The 13849-nt window shown below is 43.7% G+C and overlaps 1 protein-coding gene across 1 annotated transcript in view; it reads right to left on the bottom strand.

Moving 5' to 3' along the window:
• The window catches only part of LOC132648666 (ribitol-5-phosphate xylosyltransferase 1-like), a gene marked incomplete at its 3' end in the record, with an annotated part of 111695 nt that extends 103890 nt beyond the window's left edge, over positions 1–7805 (bottom strand). Inside the window, exons 1-2 of the mRNA XM_060370891.1 lie at positions 7715–7805; positions 6357–6459 (exon numbers count right to left, since the gene is read on the bottom strand). Coding sequence (XP_060226874.1) covers positions 6357–6459; positions 7715–7805 — 194 coding nt within the window. The remainder of the gene's footprint in view (positions 1–6356; positions 6460–7714) is intronic.
• Positions 7806–13849: the final 6044 nt, after the last annotated feature.

Raw genomic sequence — 13849 nt, 5'->3', positions numbered from 1 at the left:
AAGAGAGACTGTCGTGTGTCTGTGCAAAAGAAGGTTCCTGGACTTTGCCCAAAGTGTAAAAAGGGCAATCACTGGCTAATGAGTGCCGTTCAATTAGAGATATTCAGGGAAAGCTTATCCAGCATGAAACCCCCCCCTAATGAGAGAAATGAAAATATTCCAAAAAACGGATTTCAGGGCTCCAAGTCTCAAAAAATGGGACACAGACAGACAGCAGGAGGGCTTATCCAGCTATAGAGCAACAAGAGGATCAGCAGGCCTGGACCTCCGTTCCACCTCCTAATTCTTATTAATGCCACACATGGGGGTGCAACCTGTCCCAGTGGAGTTTGAAGGTCCCCTGCCTGAAGGAAGTGTCAGTCTTATTCTGGGTCGCTCTTCTCTCACTTTAAAAGGGCTTATGGTCCATCCTGGAATTTTAGATCAGGATTTTACGGGACAGCTCCAGGTGCTTTGTTCCTGCCCCCAAGGCATATTTTCTATTTCTCCTGGAGAAAGGATTGCTCAATTAGTCCTCCTCCCAAGTCTTCATGACTGTTTTCCATCTACCAAAACACCAAGGGGCACAAGAGGACTCGGTTCCACAGGAACAGATTTTGCTCATTTGGTAGTTGATCTTTAGACCAGACCTACCTTACAATTACAAATAGAAGGAAAAGGTTTTACTGGTATTTTGGACACAGGGGCTGATAAAAGCATTATCTCTTCCACCTGGTGGCCTAAGGCGTGGCCTGTTACACAATCATCCCACTCCTTACAAGGGTTGGGATATGAGGCCAGCCCTGCAGTTAGTTCATGCTCTTTGAGGTGGCAAGCACCGGAAGGTCAAACAGGAAGTTTCATACCATATGTTCTTCCTCTCCCTGTCAATTTCTGGGAAAGAGATATTTTGCAGGATTTAGGATTAACATTGACCAATGAGTACTTTCAACAGGCAATTGATATAATAAAAAGGATGGGTTATAAGGAAGGAAAAGGCCTTGGTAAACAGGAACAAGGGAGATTGCACCCGATTTCACAGGAAAATAATACAGGAAAACAAGGCCTGGGTTTTCATTAACTGCCATTGAGGGTTCCATGCCCATATCTTGGCTCACAGAGGAAGCCGTATGGGTTCCTCAATGGCCCCTTTCCTCTAAAAAGCTAGAAGCCGCTACAAGGCTGGTTAAAGAACAGGTACAGCTTGGTCATTTGGAACCATCTACTTCCCCCTGGAATACACCCATTTTTGTTATAAAAAAGAAATCAGGAAAGTGGAGGCTTCTCCATGACCTGAGGGCTATTAATCCACAGATGCGATTATTTGGAACAGTGCAACGAGGCTTGCCTCTGCTTTCAGCCCTGCCTAAGCAATGGAGAATTATAATAATAGACATCAAGGATTGTTTTTTCTCTATTCCATTGTGCCCACGAGACAGACAGAGATTTGCCTTTACCCTACCTGCTGTTAATCACAATGAGCCAGACCAAAGATATCAGTGGACAGTCCTACCTCAAGGCATGGCTTATAGCCCCACCATGTGTCAATTGTATGTGCAGATGGCTCTTGAACCAGTTAGACAGCAATTTCCTTCCTTGTTGCTGATTCATTATATGGATGATATTCTCTTGTGCCATGAGGAGTTAGCCATCTTACAAGATGCGTATCCTTTGTTGCAAAAAACCCTGCAACAATGGGAATTGCATATTGCCACTGAAAAGGTCCAAGTTTCAAAAGTGGGTTCCTTTCTAGGGACTGTTATTTATCCAGAACAAATTGTTCCTCAAAAAATAGAAATTCACAGGGATCATTTACATACCTTAAATGATTTTCAAAAATTATTAGGTGATATAAATTGGCTTAGGCCGTTTTTAAAGATTCCTTCTGCTGAATTAAAACCGCTATTTGATATTTTGGAAGGGGATGCTCATATTTCTTCACCCAGAGCCTTAACACCGGCTGCAAGCCACGCCCTGCGAGTGGTAAAAATTGCTTTACAGGATGCCCAATTAAAACGTGTAGATAAAACTAAGACCATTGACCTGTGTGTCATTAAAACTAAACATTTACCAACTGCTGTATTATGGCAAGATGGACCCTTAGTGTGGGTTCATCCCAATGCTTCTCCTACAAAAATTATTGAATGGTATCCAGATGCAGTCGCTCAACTCGCACTTCGTGGGTTAAAAACAGCCATTACATACTTTGGGAAGGAGCCAAAGTCTTTAATAGTGCCTTATAGGGCTCACCAAGTTCAGGTATTAACTGCTACCTCTGATACTTGGGCGGTGCTAGTTACCTCCTTTAGTGGTTCAATTGATAATCATTACCCAAGACATCCTATTTTGCAATTTGCTTTAACTCAGGAGGTAGTCTTCCCGCATGTAACATCACAAAAACCACTTCGGGATGGATTGGTAGTTTATACAGATGGGTCAAAAACAGGAATAAGAGCTTATGTGGTTAATAATAAAGTTATTTCTAAGCAATATCATGAGACCTTGCCTCAAATTGTGAAATGTTTAGTAGTGCTAGAAGTTTTTAAAAAATTTCCAGGTCCTTTAAATATTGTTTCTGATTCTAGTTATGTGGTAAATGCAACCAAAATCTTAGAGGCTGCTGGATTAATTAAAGCGTCTAGCAAGCTTGCAAAAATTTTTCAAAGGATTCAGTTTGCCTTAATTACCAAAAGATCCCCTGTTTTTATTACACATATTAGGGCTCATTCCGGTCTACCGGGGCCCATGTCCCATGGAAACGACCTGGCAGATCGAGCCACAAAGATGATTGCATTTGCCCTCCTTTCAAATTTAAAATTGGCTAAGGAATTTCATAAAAGGTTTCATGTTACAGCTGAGACATTGTGTCATCGATTTGACATTACTAGAAAAAAAGCTAGAGATATTGTTACCCAATGTCAAAATTGCTGTCAGTTCTTACCTATGCCTCATGTTGGGATTAATCCCAGAGGAATCTGTCCACTACAAGTGTGGCAGATGGATGTTACCCACATTTCATTTTTTGGTAAACTTCAATATTTGCATGTTTCTGTTGATACTTGCTCTGGAGTTATGTTTGCTTCTTCCCTGACTGGAGAAAAGGCAGCCCATGTTATTCAACATTGCCTAGAGGCATGGAGTGCCTGGGGAAAGCCCAAAATTCTAAAAACTGACAATGGGCCAGCCTATACTTCTCAAAAATTTAGACAGTTTTGTCATCAGATGGAAATAACCCATCTAACCGGTCTCCCATAAAACCCTCAAAGTCAGGGTATTATTAAACGTGCTCACCGCACCCTAAAATCCTACTTAATAAAACAAAAGGGAGGAGTCCAGGAGGCTCTGCCCTCAGTGCCACGAGTGACCGTTTCCTTAGCACTCTTCACACTCAATTTTTTAAATTTGGACAGTCAAGGCCATTCGGCGGCTGATCGCCACTACTCAGGGCCTAATAGGCCCAAGGAAATGATTAAATGAAAGGATGTCTTAACTGGTCAGTGGAAAGGCCCGGATCCTATTTTAATAAGATCCAGGGGAGCTGTCTGTGTTTTCCCACAGGAAGAAAACAATCCATTCTGGGTACCGGAGTGCCTCACGCGAAAGCTCGTGACAGCTGCAGATGATATTTCAACAGATACACCTGCTACTGCTTAAAGAGTCAAGGGCGGTGAGGATGACCACTAATTCTACTCGAGTGGATTCATTGCCCACAGATTGGCTTTACCCTGGGTTTCTTCTGCCTTTTCTTAATTTAAGATTGGGTGGGGGTTGGAACGTTTGGTGCAGCGCTATGTCGTGGCTTAGTGTTTTTTACTCTGGTTGTTCTGCAAACTCAATACCCAAAACAAACCTGACTAGGTCGCAATCACGCAAGTACTAGCAGCCTTGGAACAAGGATCATCTCCCAAAAATTTGGTTATCCATGTTAAAAAATTAAAACAGACTGTGACACTCAGTCGATGTACCTCAGGGGTTTTACCCATTGCACTGAGTCGATGAGTGATCCAAGTCTCAATGTTTGCCTTTGCCTAAGCGGCTATGGTACCTAAATAGGAGAATGACAGCCCTTGCACTCCCTGGAATTTTATTCCATTGCACGGGAATGGGTGTCACCTCCTTCTTTAATCTTCTCCCTTAGCCCCTGCACCCAGAGGACCTTTCTCCATTGCACGTGGTGGGGTAAGGGAGTAATCTAAAGCTCTTGATCACTTACTCCCCAAAAAAAGAGTTCGCTTGATCGAACTTAGGGCCCTCTTGTACCATGCTTATATAGGCTTTAAGGCAGTTTTCATTTATTAAAACAAAAGGGGGATGTGGAGAGCTGAGACTCAGATGCCACTAGATGGCGTTGACATTCCACCCTCAAAACTGTAAACAGCCTCCAGTACACATGCGCAAATTGTGTAAGCACGCTAAGCATGCTGGGCCCGAGTCACCAGGCAGGGTAAAGAGTGAGCAGCCAATCAGGATATTGACACGTCACTTAGGTGCGACCTGGGCTTATATAAACAGCACCACATCCGGCTCTCTGTCCTCTCCTCTTTCCATCACGTGACTGTAATAAAGATTTTGTTGCAGGAGGATTCCTGTGTCCGCATGTGTTTCTGCTGGCGAGACTATCATGCGGCTCCCAACACATAAAAATAAGTATTGAAAAATACTTATATATCTTCCATCAGTGGAAATATAAAAATGTGAGTGAGATTATACATTAAATTCCTAATAGCAATTCTTTAGTGAAGAATAAAAAGAGTAGGAAACAAAGAAAAGGCTTTTATTGGAACCAATTCTGTTAGGAGGAAAGTTAAACATAAAGAATTCCTGACAGCTGAGATATATTAAGTCTGAGTGGTTAGCAAGTGGGAGAATGTTGTATTTTCTTCTTTGCAATATATTTTTAAGAGTCTTCATAAAAGGAATAGACATGCTCCATAACTCACACTGTCATCTGCTGCCCCAAGCAATCACTGCCGCAGAAGTGTTCTGAACTTTGGGAGTCAAAGTGCAAGGGAATGAGCAGTTGGGAAGTGAAAACAGTGAGTGTGGACAACCGTTCTGAAGTTCCGGATGAGGATCAACGGAAAGTAGTGGGGGTGGAAAATGAAGGAGAGAGAGGCGGCACCTGACAGAACATGGTCTGAGAAGAGAAGGATGGATTGCACAGAACATCCTGGAGTAGGGAGATCACCTCCCAGAGAGCTCAGGGTGAGGGAAGGCCTGAGAGAGAAGGGGTAAAGATGCCTGAGCATCTAGTTAAGAGAGAGAATATTCATGATCTAACATGTATTCATGTCCTCATGTCCTCATGTACTAACATTATATAAAATATTTAATTGAAGACAAACTGGGACAAGCCGGGTTCGGTGATATGCACCTGTAATCCCAGCACTGAGGAGGCAGAGGCAGGCAGATCGTTGTGAGTTTGAGGCCAGCCTGGTCTACAAAGCAAGTCCAGGGCAGCCAAGGCTACACAGAAAAACACTGTCTTGAAACAACAACAATAACAAAAGAAGTAAAACAACTAATATAAAAACAACTAATATTTATTTCCATTAAAAGCCAACTGGAAACAGTACCTTCATGATAAAACTATGTTTTTTTAATTAAAGTCATCTTAATTCTATTTGAAAATTAAGAAATTATACAGTGATAAGTACGTTAAATAAAAGTAAAATCCTTGAAAGTCTTGCCAATGCACTGGTTTTTTAGAATCTAAAAATCAAAACAGAAACATTTTGAATTTTGGAAAAAAAGAGAGCCTACATAATTACATAAATCATAGTAGATATGACATAAAAAGTTTTCATAAGTAAAAGTTGGACTCTGAGTATTTCCAGGTTAACCTAACTACGAATGAAAAGAAAATCATGAAAGTAATGTTTACTTTCGTCCTCTAAGGCATAGAACACTGTGTTCATTTACCAGTCAAGTGTATGAAATGTGGAACATGAAGTTTTCCATATCATCAGCTAAAACCAAGGTGAAATAAGACTCCCCAGGATTTATTTACAGACTTTTAGTTTCTCTCTTCTCTGCACTGGGGACTGAACCCAGGGCCTGGCACATGCCAGGCAACTGATCTTCCACTGAGACAGGTCTCCAGCTTTCCCTCCAAAATTACCTTGAAATGTCTAATTTAATAAGACAACCTTTACTAAAGTGTAAGCAGGACCTATTTATTTATTTATTCATTCCCAGGATAGATTTCTGTATTCTTCCCAACCTAAAGCATAAATATATAAAATAGGTTTATAGAAGTATAAATATACTGTGCATACTATATGATAAAATATAGAGCACACTTATGAGAGTATATTCCCTCTGGTAGGTCCATGAGGCCTCACCCAGCAGGCAAGGTCAGTGTTGTCTAACAGTACCTGTACTGTGTTCTTCCTACAATCAACTGTCCTTCCCTACATTGCACAGTCACGTCCGGGGGATCAAGAGTGCCTTCGAAAACATGTTCCCACAGATACAAACCTGGTAGACAAAGAACAAAACCAGACAATTCTGCTGTCTTAGCCGTTTTAGAATGTTAGGAAAATGTATGTTTTATTCTTTTCTCTTTTGACTCTGAGCTGAGACGTTTCTCTCCATGGTCCTTGCAGGCTGTGACTGAGACAATCCTGGGTCCTGTGTGGCAGCTTACTGTATGCGGGGTAGACTTCAGTGGCTGTAGTTGTAAAGATGACAGGACATTTTACTTATACCAAGGAACCCAAAATGTCACTGAACACTGGCTACCAATCATATTCTGAAGCAAAATGTATATTATAAACTAAAATACCATCATTATTAGAATTAATTTAATATCGTGAGTGGAGAGACTAAATGTCTTGCGCTGAAGCCACAGGTACACCAAAGCATTCAGTGTGTCAAGGGGATAGATATCACCTCCCCATTTGCTCAGACGTCCTTGAAGGCATGATCTGTTCTGCAAGCTGACACTTCATCCTGTCTCCTAAGGGCAATCACGATGCTTTGTTTTGTTAAATGAGGTAACATTAATATGCAGGCCTACAACCTCTGAGAACCCCTTGTCAGTTATTTTGAAAGATATTCTTTGGTCCATTTCCATTATGCCATGCTCTTAAAGCCACACTAACAACCAGTGTGAAAATGTGGGCCATTGGATAAAACATCCAAATGTGTCAGGCTAAATAATGCCCCGCTTCTCCAGGTCATACCCTAATCTCTAGATCTTGTGACTATTGTCTTACACAGCAGAGTGTCTCAATGTGACCTAGCTGCTGAGGTGCAGAGCCTTCCAGAGACACAGACTCCCGCCTTGAGGAAGGCAGAAACTGTAACATTCTCAATCGCTCCATGGGCAGTTCACCACAGCAGCCTCAGCAAACTGTGCTATGTGGGTAGAACATGGTACCTGGAAGGCAGGTGCCACTGTAACAAACAGTTACATGTGGAAGGGGCTTGGAAACTGGGAACTGGTGGGGCTAGAAGAACTCTGAAGAGTAATTTTTTTTTATTTTTATAAGCAAAGTCTACTTTAGATTGCCTGAAACAGACTGCAGAATAATTCAGATGCTCACAGTTCATTTAGTGAGCAAGACTCAGAAGAGAGCAAGGAACACACTAGAGAAAACCTACATTGCCTTAAGAACAGACTCCCCGAAACTGACTTCGTTAAAGGAAATACACAATCTAGCGAATTCCAAACCAGGACAGGACACAGTTTACACTGTCTTCTCAAGCTTTTCCTCTTACACTGACATACCAATGGCTACTTTGCCCCAGATTTGTACACTGTGTTCGTGTTTCTCTTTTGTGGGTTTGTTTAATATTTGCAGACGATCTCCTGGGCTCATCCACGGGGCTTGGGTCACTTCTCCAGCCCCACCCCCTGCAGCACACACAGCTTGTGTTCTAAGCTCCAGAAGGCTCTATTCCATTGCTGTTGCTCTTCTTGGTGGTCATCTTATGTTACTGCAAGTGGGATGGACTTCCCCAATAGCCTCTCAAAGGCTCTCTGCATGGTCCCTTTAATCCTGGGTCTTCAACTGCCTGTGAGTCTGCACCTTCAGCAGTGGCCTCTCCTGGCTTCCTACAGAGCCAAGTCTCAGCTGATCTCAACACTCCTTCATGCCTTCAAAACCAGTACCACCTGGGTGACTCGTACACTACCAAGTTCTGTTGCCAACAGGCTTGGCCACCTCTGGAACACAGCACCTGTGTGTTGACCCGGAGAAAACACTTTCCAGAAGGCTTTACGTTAATGATGCTGGGCTCTTAAGCACTGCTAGTTTCTCAGCTGGGGCTGATGATCACTGATTGTCTCAGTCACACAAAGATTTCTCTTCCACGGTGCTTGCTGGTCTTTTGTTAATCACAGCTGATTCTTCAGCTCCAGCTGTTCAGACACTACAGATTCCTCACAGAAATGGCCCAGCAGAGTCTTTGCTTTCCTCTGAAACTGGACAAGCCAGGCCTCTATTGTCAGCACCGCTCTCAACATCCTTATCTTCCAAGCTCCAACAGCTGCCCACTAAGCTGTCAACACTCAATGGTTTTTTCATCCAAAGTTTTAAGTCCTTCTGCAATCCTCCCAAAACATCAAGGTCAGCTCAGTCTCACAGCAACACCCTACAATCCTGGTACCAACTTGTCTTAGTTAGGGCTGCTATTACTACAATGAAACACTGTGACCAACAAGAAAGTCAGGGAGGAAAAGCTTTATTTGACTTACATATTACTGAAGGAAGTCAGGACAGGAACTCAAGCATGGCGGGGACCTGGAGGCAGGAACTGATGCAGAGGCCATGGAGGGGTGCTGCTTACTGGCTTGCTCCTCATGGCTTGCTCAGCCTGCTTTCTTAGAGAACTAGGACCACCAGCCCAGGGATGGCACCATTCAGGATGGGCTGGGCCCTTCCTCATCAATCATTAATTAAGAATATGACCTACAGCTGTAGCTTATGTATCAATTGAGGCTCCCTCCTTTGAGATGACTCTAGCTCATGTTAACAAAAGACTAGCCAGGACAGATACGAAGGGACCTTGGGGATCTTTCTGCTTCTGCCTTTCCATCCCTGGGATTACTGTGTCCTGGGACAGAACTGGGACCTTTGGATCTTGTTCTTCTTTGCAAGTACTTTACTGACTGAGCCTTTTCTCCAGCCTGGATCTTCTAATGTCTTTAATTAAACTCTTTATTTATATGCATATTGGATCTTTTTGTTTCATTTTTTATTTTTTTTCATGTGAACTTAGTTATTTTCTATTGTGATTTCTGAGAAACCTGGGCAGGTTTAGTAGCACAAAAACTTTTATAAATGTTGATAAGAGTACAAAGGTTCTTTAGTTTAAATTTTAAATCATACATTAATTTTTTTTTTTTTTTACTTATCCTCTTCATAATAAACTACTGGTATTTTGACCCAGAGAACATCTAAAATTTATGATACCATACATTCTATTTTTCAGTACCTGTGGTGTTATTAATCCCCTGTTATTAGTACCTGAGGAGTGTTAATTAGTTATTAACATTTTTTTTTCATCCCCACAGAAGAATCTTATGTACTTTTCCTGTTGTTTGGTCTGATCTCTGGCCATCTAAAATTGCTTGGTTAAGTTTTGTTTTTTTGTCTCATGGATAGTGTCCAGTAAAACTGACTTGCATCTCTCTTTAGAAAACTATTGGAATCTGAAGCATGTTCTTAAACACATGTGCAGGCAGCGAGTAGTTATTTAGCACCCTACATCCTCATCACTTGTTTTAGCAATGTGGCAGAGCAAACAGAAACTTGGTTTTGTCAAATGCAGTGTGTGGCCACCTCTGTCTTGTAGATGACCCCTGTGTGTGACTGACGGCTACCACGAGCAGGTACTGGTTAATATTGAGTGGCATAGGTCATCCTACAAACAGGCACCATTCCTGGAAGATGGTAACATAGTCAACCTGGAGAAACATTATTACAAATCATAAATCTTGCGGGTTTACAAAAGAACTCAATCTCTGTAATACATTTCTTCAATGCTATAGCTTCTTAGCATAGCAACAAAAGAAGTCAGTAGAACAAAATGAGTAAACCTTAATTAATACAAAAGAAGTCAGTAGAAATAAACTGTCCAAAATTTGCAAAATTTTTGCAGCTGAACAGTTCTGCCAAAATAACTATCTTCTAAAAGGCAGATGGGAAACTGCACTTACCTATAGTTAACAGAAGAGGGCACTGCAGGCAGACTTTTAAAATATATGACCACTGTATTAGAGATTTCTGATCTAGTCTAACAAATGGTAACACTCTTTAAAAAAATAGATTATAGAAGTTGGGTGCTTATGTATCAGTGAATTTGTGATGTTTGTTCTGAGTTAAAAAAAAGAATGTTACAAAGAGCATTCTGGGTTTCTTATTAAAGATATCTGTGTTCGTAAATGTGGCTAATCTTTTATGAGCAAGCTGTTTCTAGGTCACTCCAACTGAGGGAACAAATGGAATAAAGATGATAAAAAGAAAGATTTCTCTGTGTTGGCCCCATCAGCTGTGCACTGAGGCTTGTCCCCTCCCTACTCTTCCTGCTCTCTGAAGTGCGAGTGACCTCCTCCTTCATCATGGTTGGCTGTGCTAATGTCTTCCACTTGTCACACCTGGCTAAACCCAGACAAATAGCACTGTTCCTCGCTGTGGGAGACGTGTACACTGCCACAGTGATGTGGATGCCAAAAGTCACGTGGCACTGTCAGTTCTGCTGATAGGACATGCATGCGGCCCTAGGGCGACTCAATATGCTGGCGTGGGTTGGTGATGGTGGCGGCTCCCACTTTCTAAGGAGAAGGGGAAGGGGGCAAGGGAAAGAGTGAGGGGGTGGGATCAGGAGGAGAGGAGGAAGGGAGCTACAATTGGCAGGAAAGTGAATAAATAAAATGTAACAGCTTTTTTTTTCCTTTTTTTTTCTTTTTTTTTTAAAAACTAATCAACTCATTTCATTACAAACAAAACTCTTTAATCTTGTTTTGACGCGTTCAGTTCAGCGCCAGCCAGGAACGCGTCTCCGGAGCGGGCGCCAAGAGGGTCCTCTGCTGCCTAGGTCGCCTGGCGCCTGGGCTCGGTCTCCGCCGCCTACTGCCCGCTGCTGCCCCCTGGAGGCCGCAGCCACACGCGCATGCAGAGCCGCGCCCCGCCCGGCGGCCGCCCAGCCCTTGGCGCGTGCTCATCCATGAGCTCGCGGCACTGGAGGGACGGCCGTGGCTGCAGGGGCCCCCGCACTTTGGCGAGGTGGGGCCCTGTCGCCCGAGGGGACCACGCTCCGGGCCGACCCTTTCCCTGCCCTCGCCCCGGTCCCGGTTCCGAGCTCGTTCTGGAAGATAGAGGCCCCTGTGGCCAATCCGAGTGGGGCCCGCGCACCAGTGGTGACCGCCCTGGGCGGAGCCCGCTGAGCCTGGCTCCTCCTGGGCTCCACGTGGTGGTCTGCGCCCAGAGACTCCTCTGAACCTAGGGACAGACTTTCTTGCCCCCTTCTGTGTGGGCCCTCCACAGTTTTTTTCCGGTGGAGGAAGTCCAGAGTTGGGTGTCGCCCTTAAAGAATCCAAGATGCTAGACACCAGGAGTCAACTGAACATTGGATTGTGAAGGACCTGCCTGTCAAAAAGCACAAGAGGGCGAAGCTGTCCAGTTGAGGCAGGGAGGAAAACTGCCTAAGCACCATCGCCCTCTCGATCCCAGATGTAGCTCAGGTACTAGGATGACAGGGAAAGAGCAGTATACTTGGCATAGTTCACACTTAGGTGTCGCTGGCTTTCATCCGGCTGTGTTTACCCTTTAGGACCTTTTCTGGCTCCTCTCAACCAGTTTATCAAATGCTGAGTGATAGATAGCAAAGGCGTGTCTGATGCCAAAATGTTTTCACTGCAAGATCTAAGGGTCTGAGAGACTTTTAGACTGCTACCTTGGTGAACAAACATAAACCAAGAACGGGGAGTCGGCGTTAGGCAGCTGTCCTGAAATATCTTAACCGTGTATTTCATAAATAAAGAGTTGCAGGCTGTGGGAATAATACTGTTATCCAAGTTCAGGACTTGGGGAGATGGACGGGAGGAAAAGCAGACTGTGTGTGAGGCAGGTTGGGGAATAAGGTGTTATAGAAAAACAGCTCTTCAACAATTGATTGTTAGTTTGCAGTGGTGGGGAATTAACCAAGGCCTCATACATGCAAGATTATCCCTGAGCCATCACCACCCCTCCTCCACCTCTCTACCCACCTCCCACCCATCACTCTGCAGCCCCCTGTTCCTGCATTTAAAGGTTGAATAGTAAGTATTTGGCCATCTATGAGAGAGGAAAATGCATTCCAGAGAAAAGACAGATTTTACCCTCTGTCACTGCAAATAACTTTTCCAGAGATCCATTCAAAGATCCACATTTTTTAAACATACACAGGTTCACTGAGCTGGCATTTTTTAACTTGCTAATTGCCTCAATTTAATTTTTAGCAATGTTCTGTTCTATATCAGAATAGGATGTAAGAGTACGGCTCTTTTATTTTGGACATCAGGTCTCATGTAGACCAGGCTGGCCTTGAACTTGTTTATAGAGAAAAGATCTCATGGAGCCCAAGATGGCCCCAAATTTGCAAAGTAGGAAAGAATGACCTTGAACTCCTGATGCCTCTGTTTTTACCCACTAAATGGTGAGATTATAAGCAGATACCTCCACAACTGGTTTTCTGTAGTTCTGGGGAACAAACCCAGGCTTTGGGGCATTCTAGCTAAGCTCTCTGGCAGCTGGGCTCCAGCACCAAAGGACTTGTTTTTCTGTGTACTGCACATGAGATTAGACTGTGATTTTTTTGATGCTAGGAAGTGGGGGCGGGCTAAGACTCACTACTGAGCCCTCGGGGTCTGAAACTCAGTTCTGTGCTGCCCTGATGGCATGTGGATCTGAAGAAGGAGCCGGTGTACAGAGAAGCTCCAGAATGCCCAGTGCAGAATCCAGAAAGGAAGGTCAGAGCCACCCAGGGGAGCCCTCCTGTGCCATGCAGAGCACCGGGAGCCTTTTAAGCAGAGAAGTGCCATGAAGAGATTGGTGTCCTGTAATGATAACTGACAGAGAAAGGATGGGTCAGCCTGGGGAGAGCAAGAGCTGACACAGGCAGCCTGAAGGGGTCACAATCAAAGTCACATTTAAGTGGGACTCATTTAAATGGAACTGGAATTCTTCGTTTCATATTTTTTAATGTAATGTGAATACCCCATTTGTAAAAAAGATTTATTTATTTATCTATTATGCAGTATTCTGCCTGCATGTGTGCCAGCAGGCCAGAAGAGGGCACCAGATCTCATGATAGATGGTTGTGAGCCACCATGTGATTGCTGGGAATTGAACTCAGGACCTTTAGAAAAGCAGCCAGTGCTCTTGAACTCTGAGCCATCTCTTTAGCCTGGACCTGGGATTCCTATCACCCATGGTGCTGTTGGGGCTTATTCTGTATTTGTACCTGAGAAAAGCAATGTGAGAGAAGAGACTGAACTACTAGAGAGGAATTGTTGCCTGAGCCCAGAATGGAGTCGGAGGTACAGAGGACTCAGGGGTGAATCCTAGCTCTGCTGCTAAATAGTATATTAAAAAAAAATCACTACCTACCTAGGCCTCAGTTTCCTCATCTTTAAAATGTGTTAGTTCTTAGATCCCTGGAATGGAATAAACTCTTATTGAGATGATTATTTAAAATTGCTTAACAGAAGGGCCTCTGGCTTAGGCCTTGTCTTAGTCACTCTTCTGTTGCTGTAAAGAGACACCATGACCAAGGCAGCTTACAAAAGAAAGCCTTTCCCCAGGGGCTTGCTCACAGGTTCAGAGGTTGAGTCCATGGCCACCACGGTGTCACACAGGGTGGCAGGCAGGTATGGGGGTGG

Source organism: Meriones unguiculatus, chromosome 17 (assembly GCF_030254825.1).
Source record: "Meriones unguiculatus strain TT.TT164.6M chromosome 17, Bangor_MerUng_6.1, whole genome shotgun sequence".
In the NCBI taxonomy this organism is placed as follows: domain Eukaryota; kingdom Metazoa; phylum Chordata; class Mammalia; order Rodentia; family Muridae; genus Meriones; species Meriones unguiculatus.
Note: the sequence above shows the minus strand (reverse complement) of the source record. Positions and strands in the feature narration are given on the sequence as shown.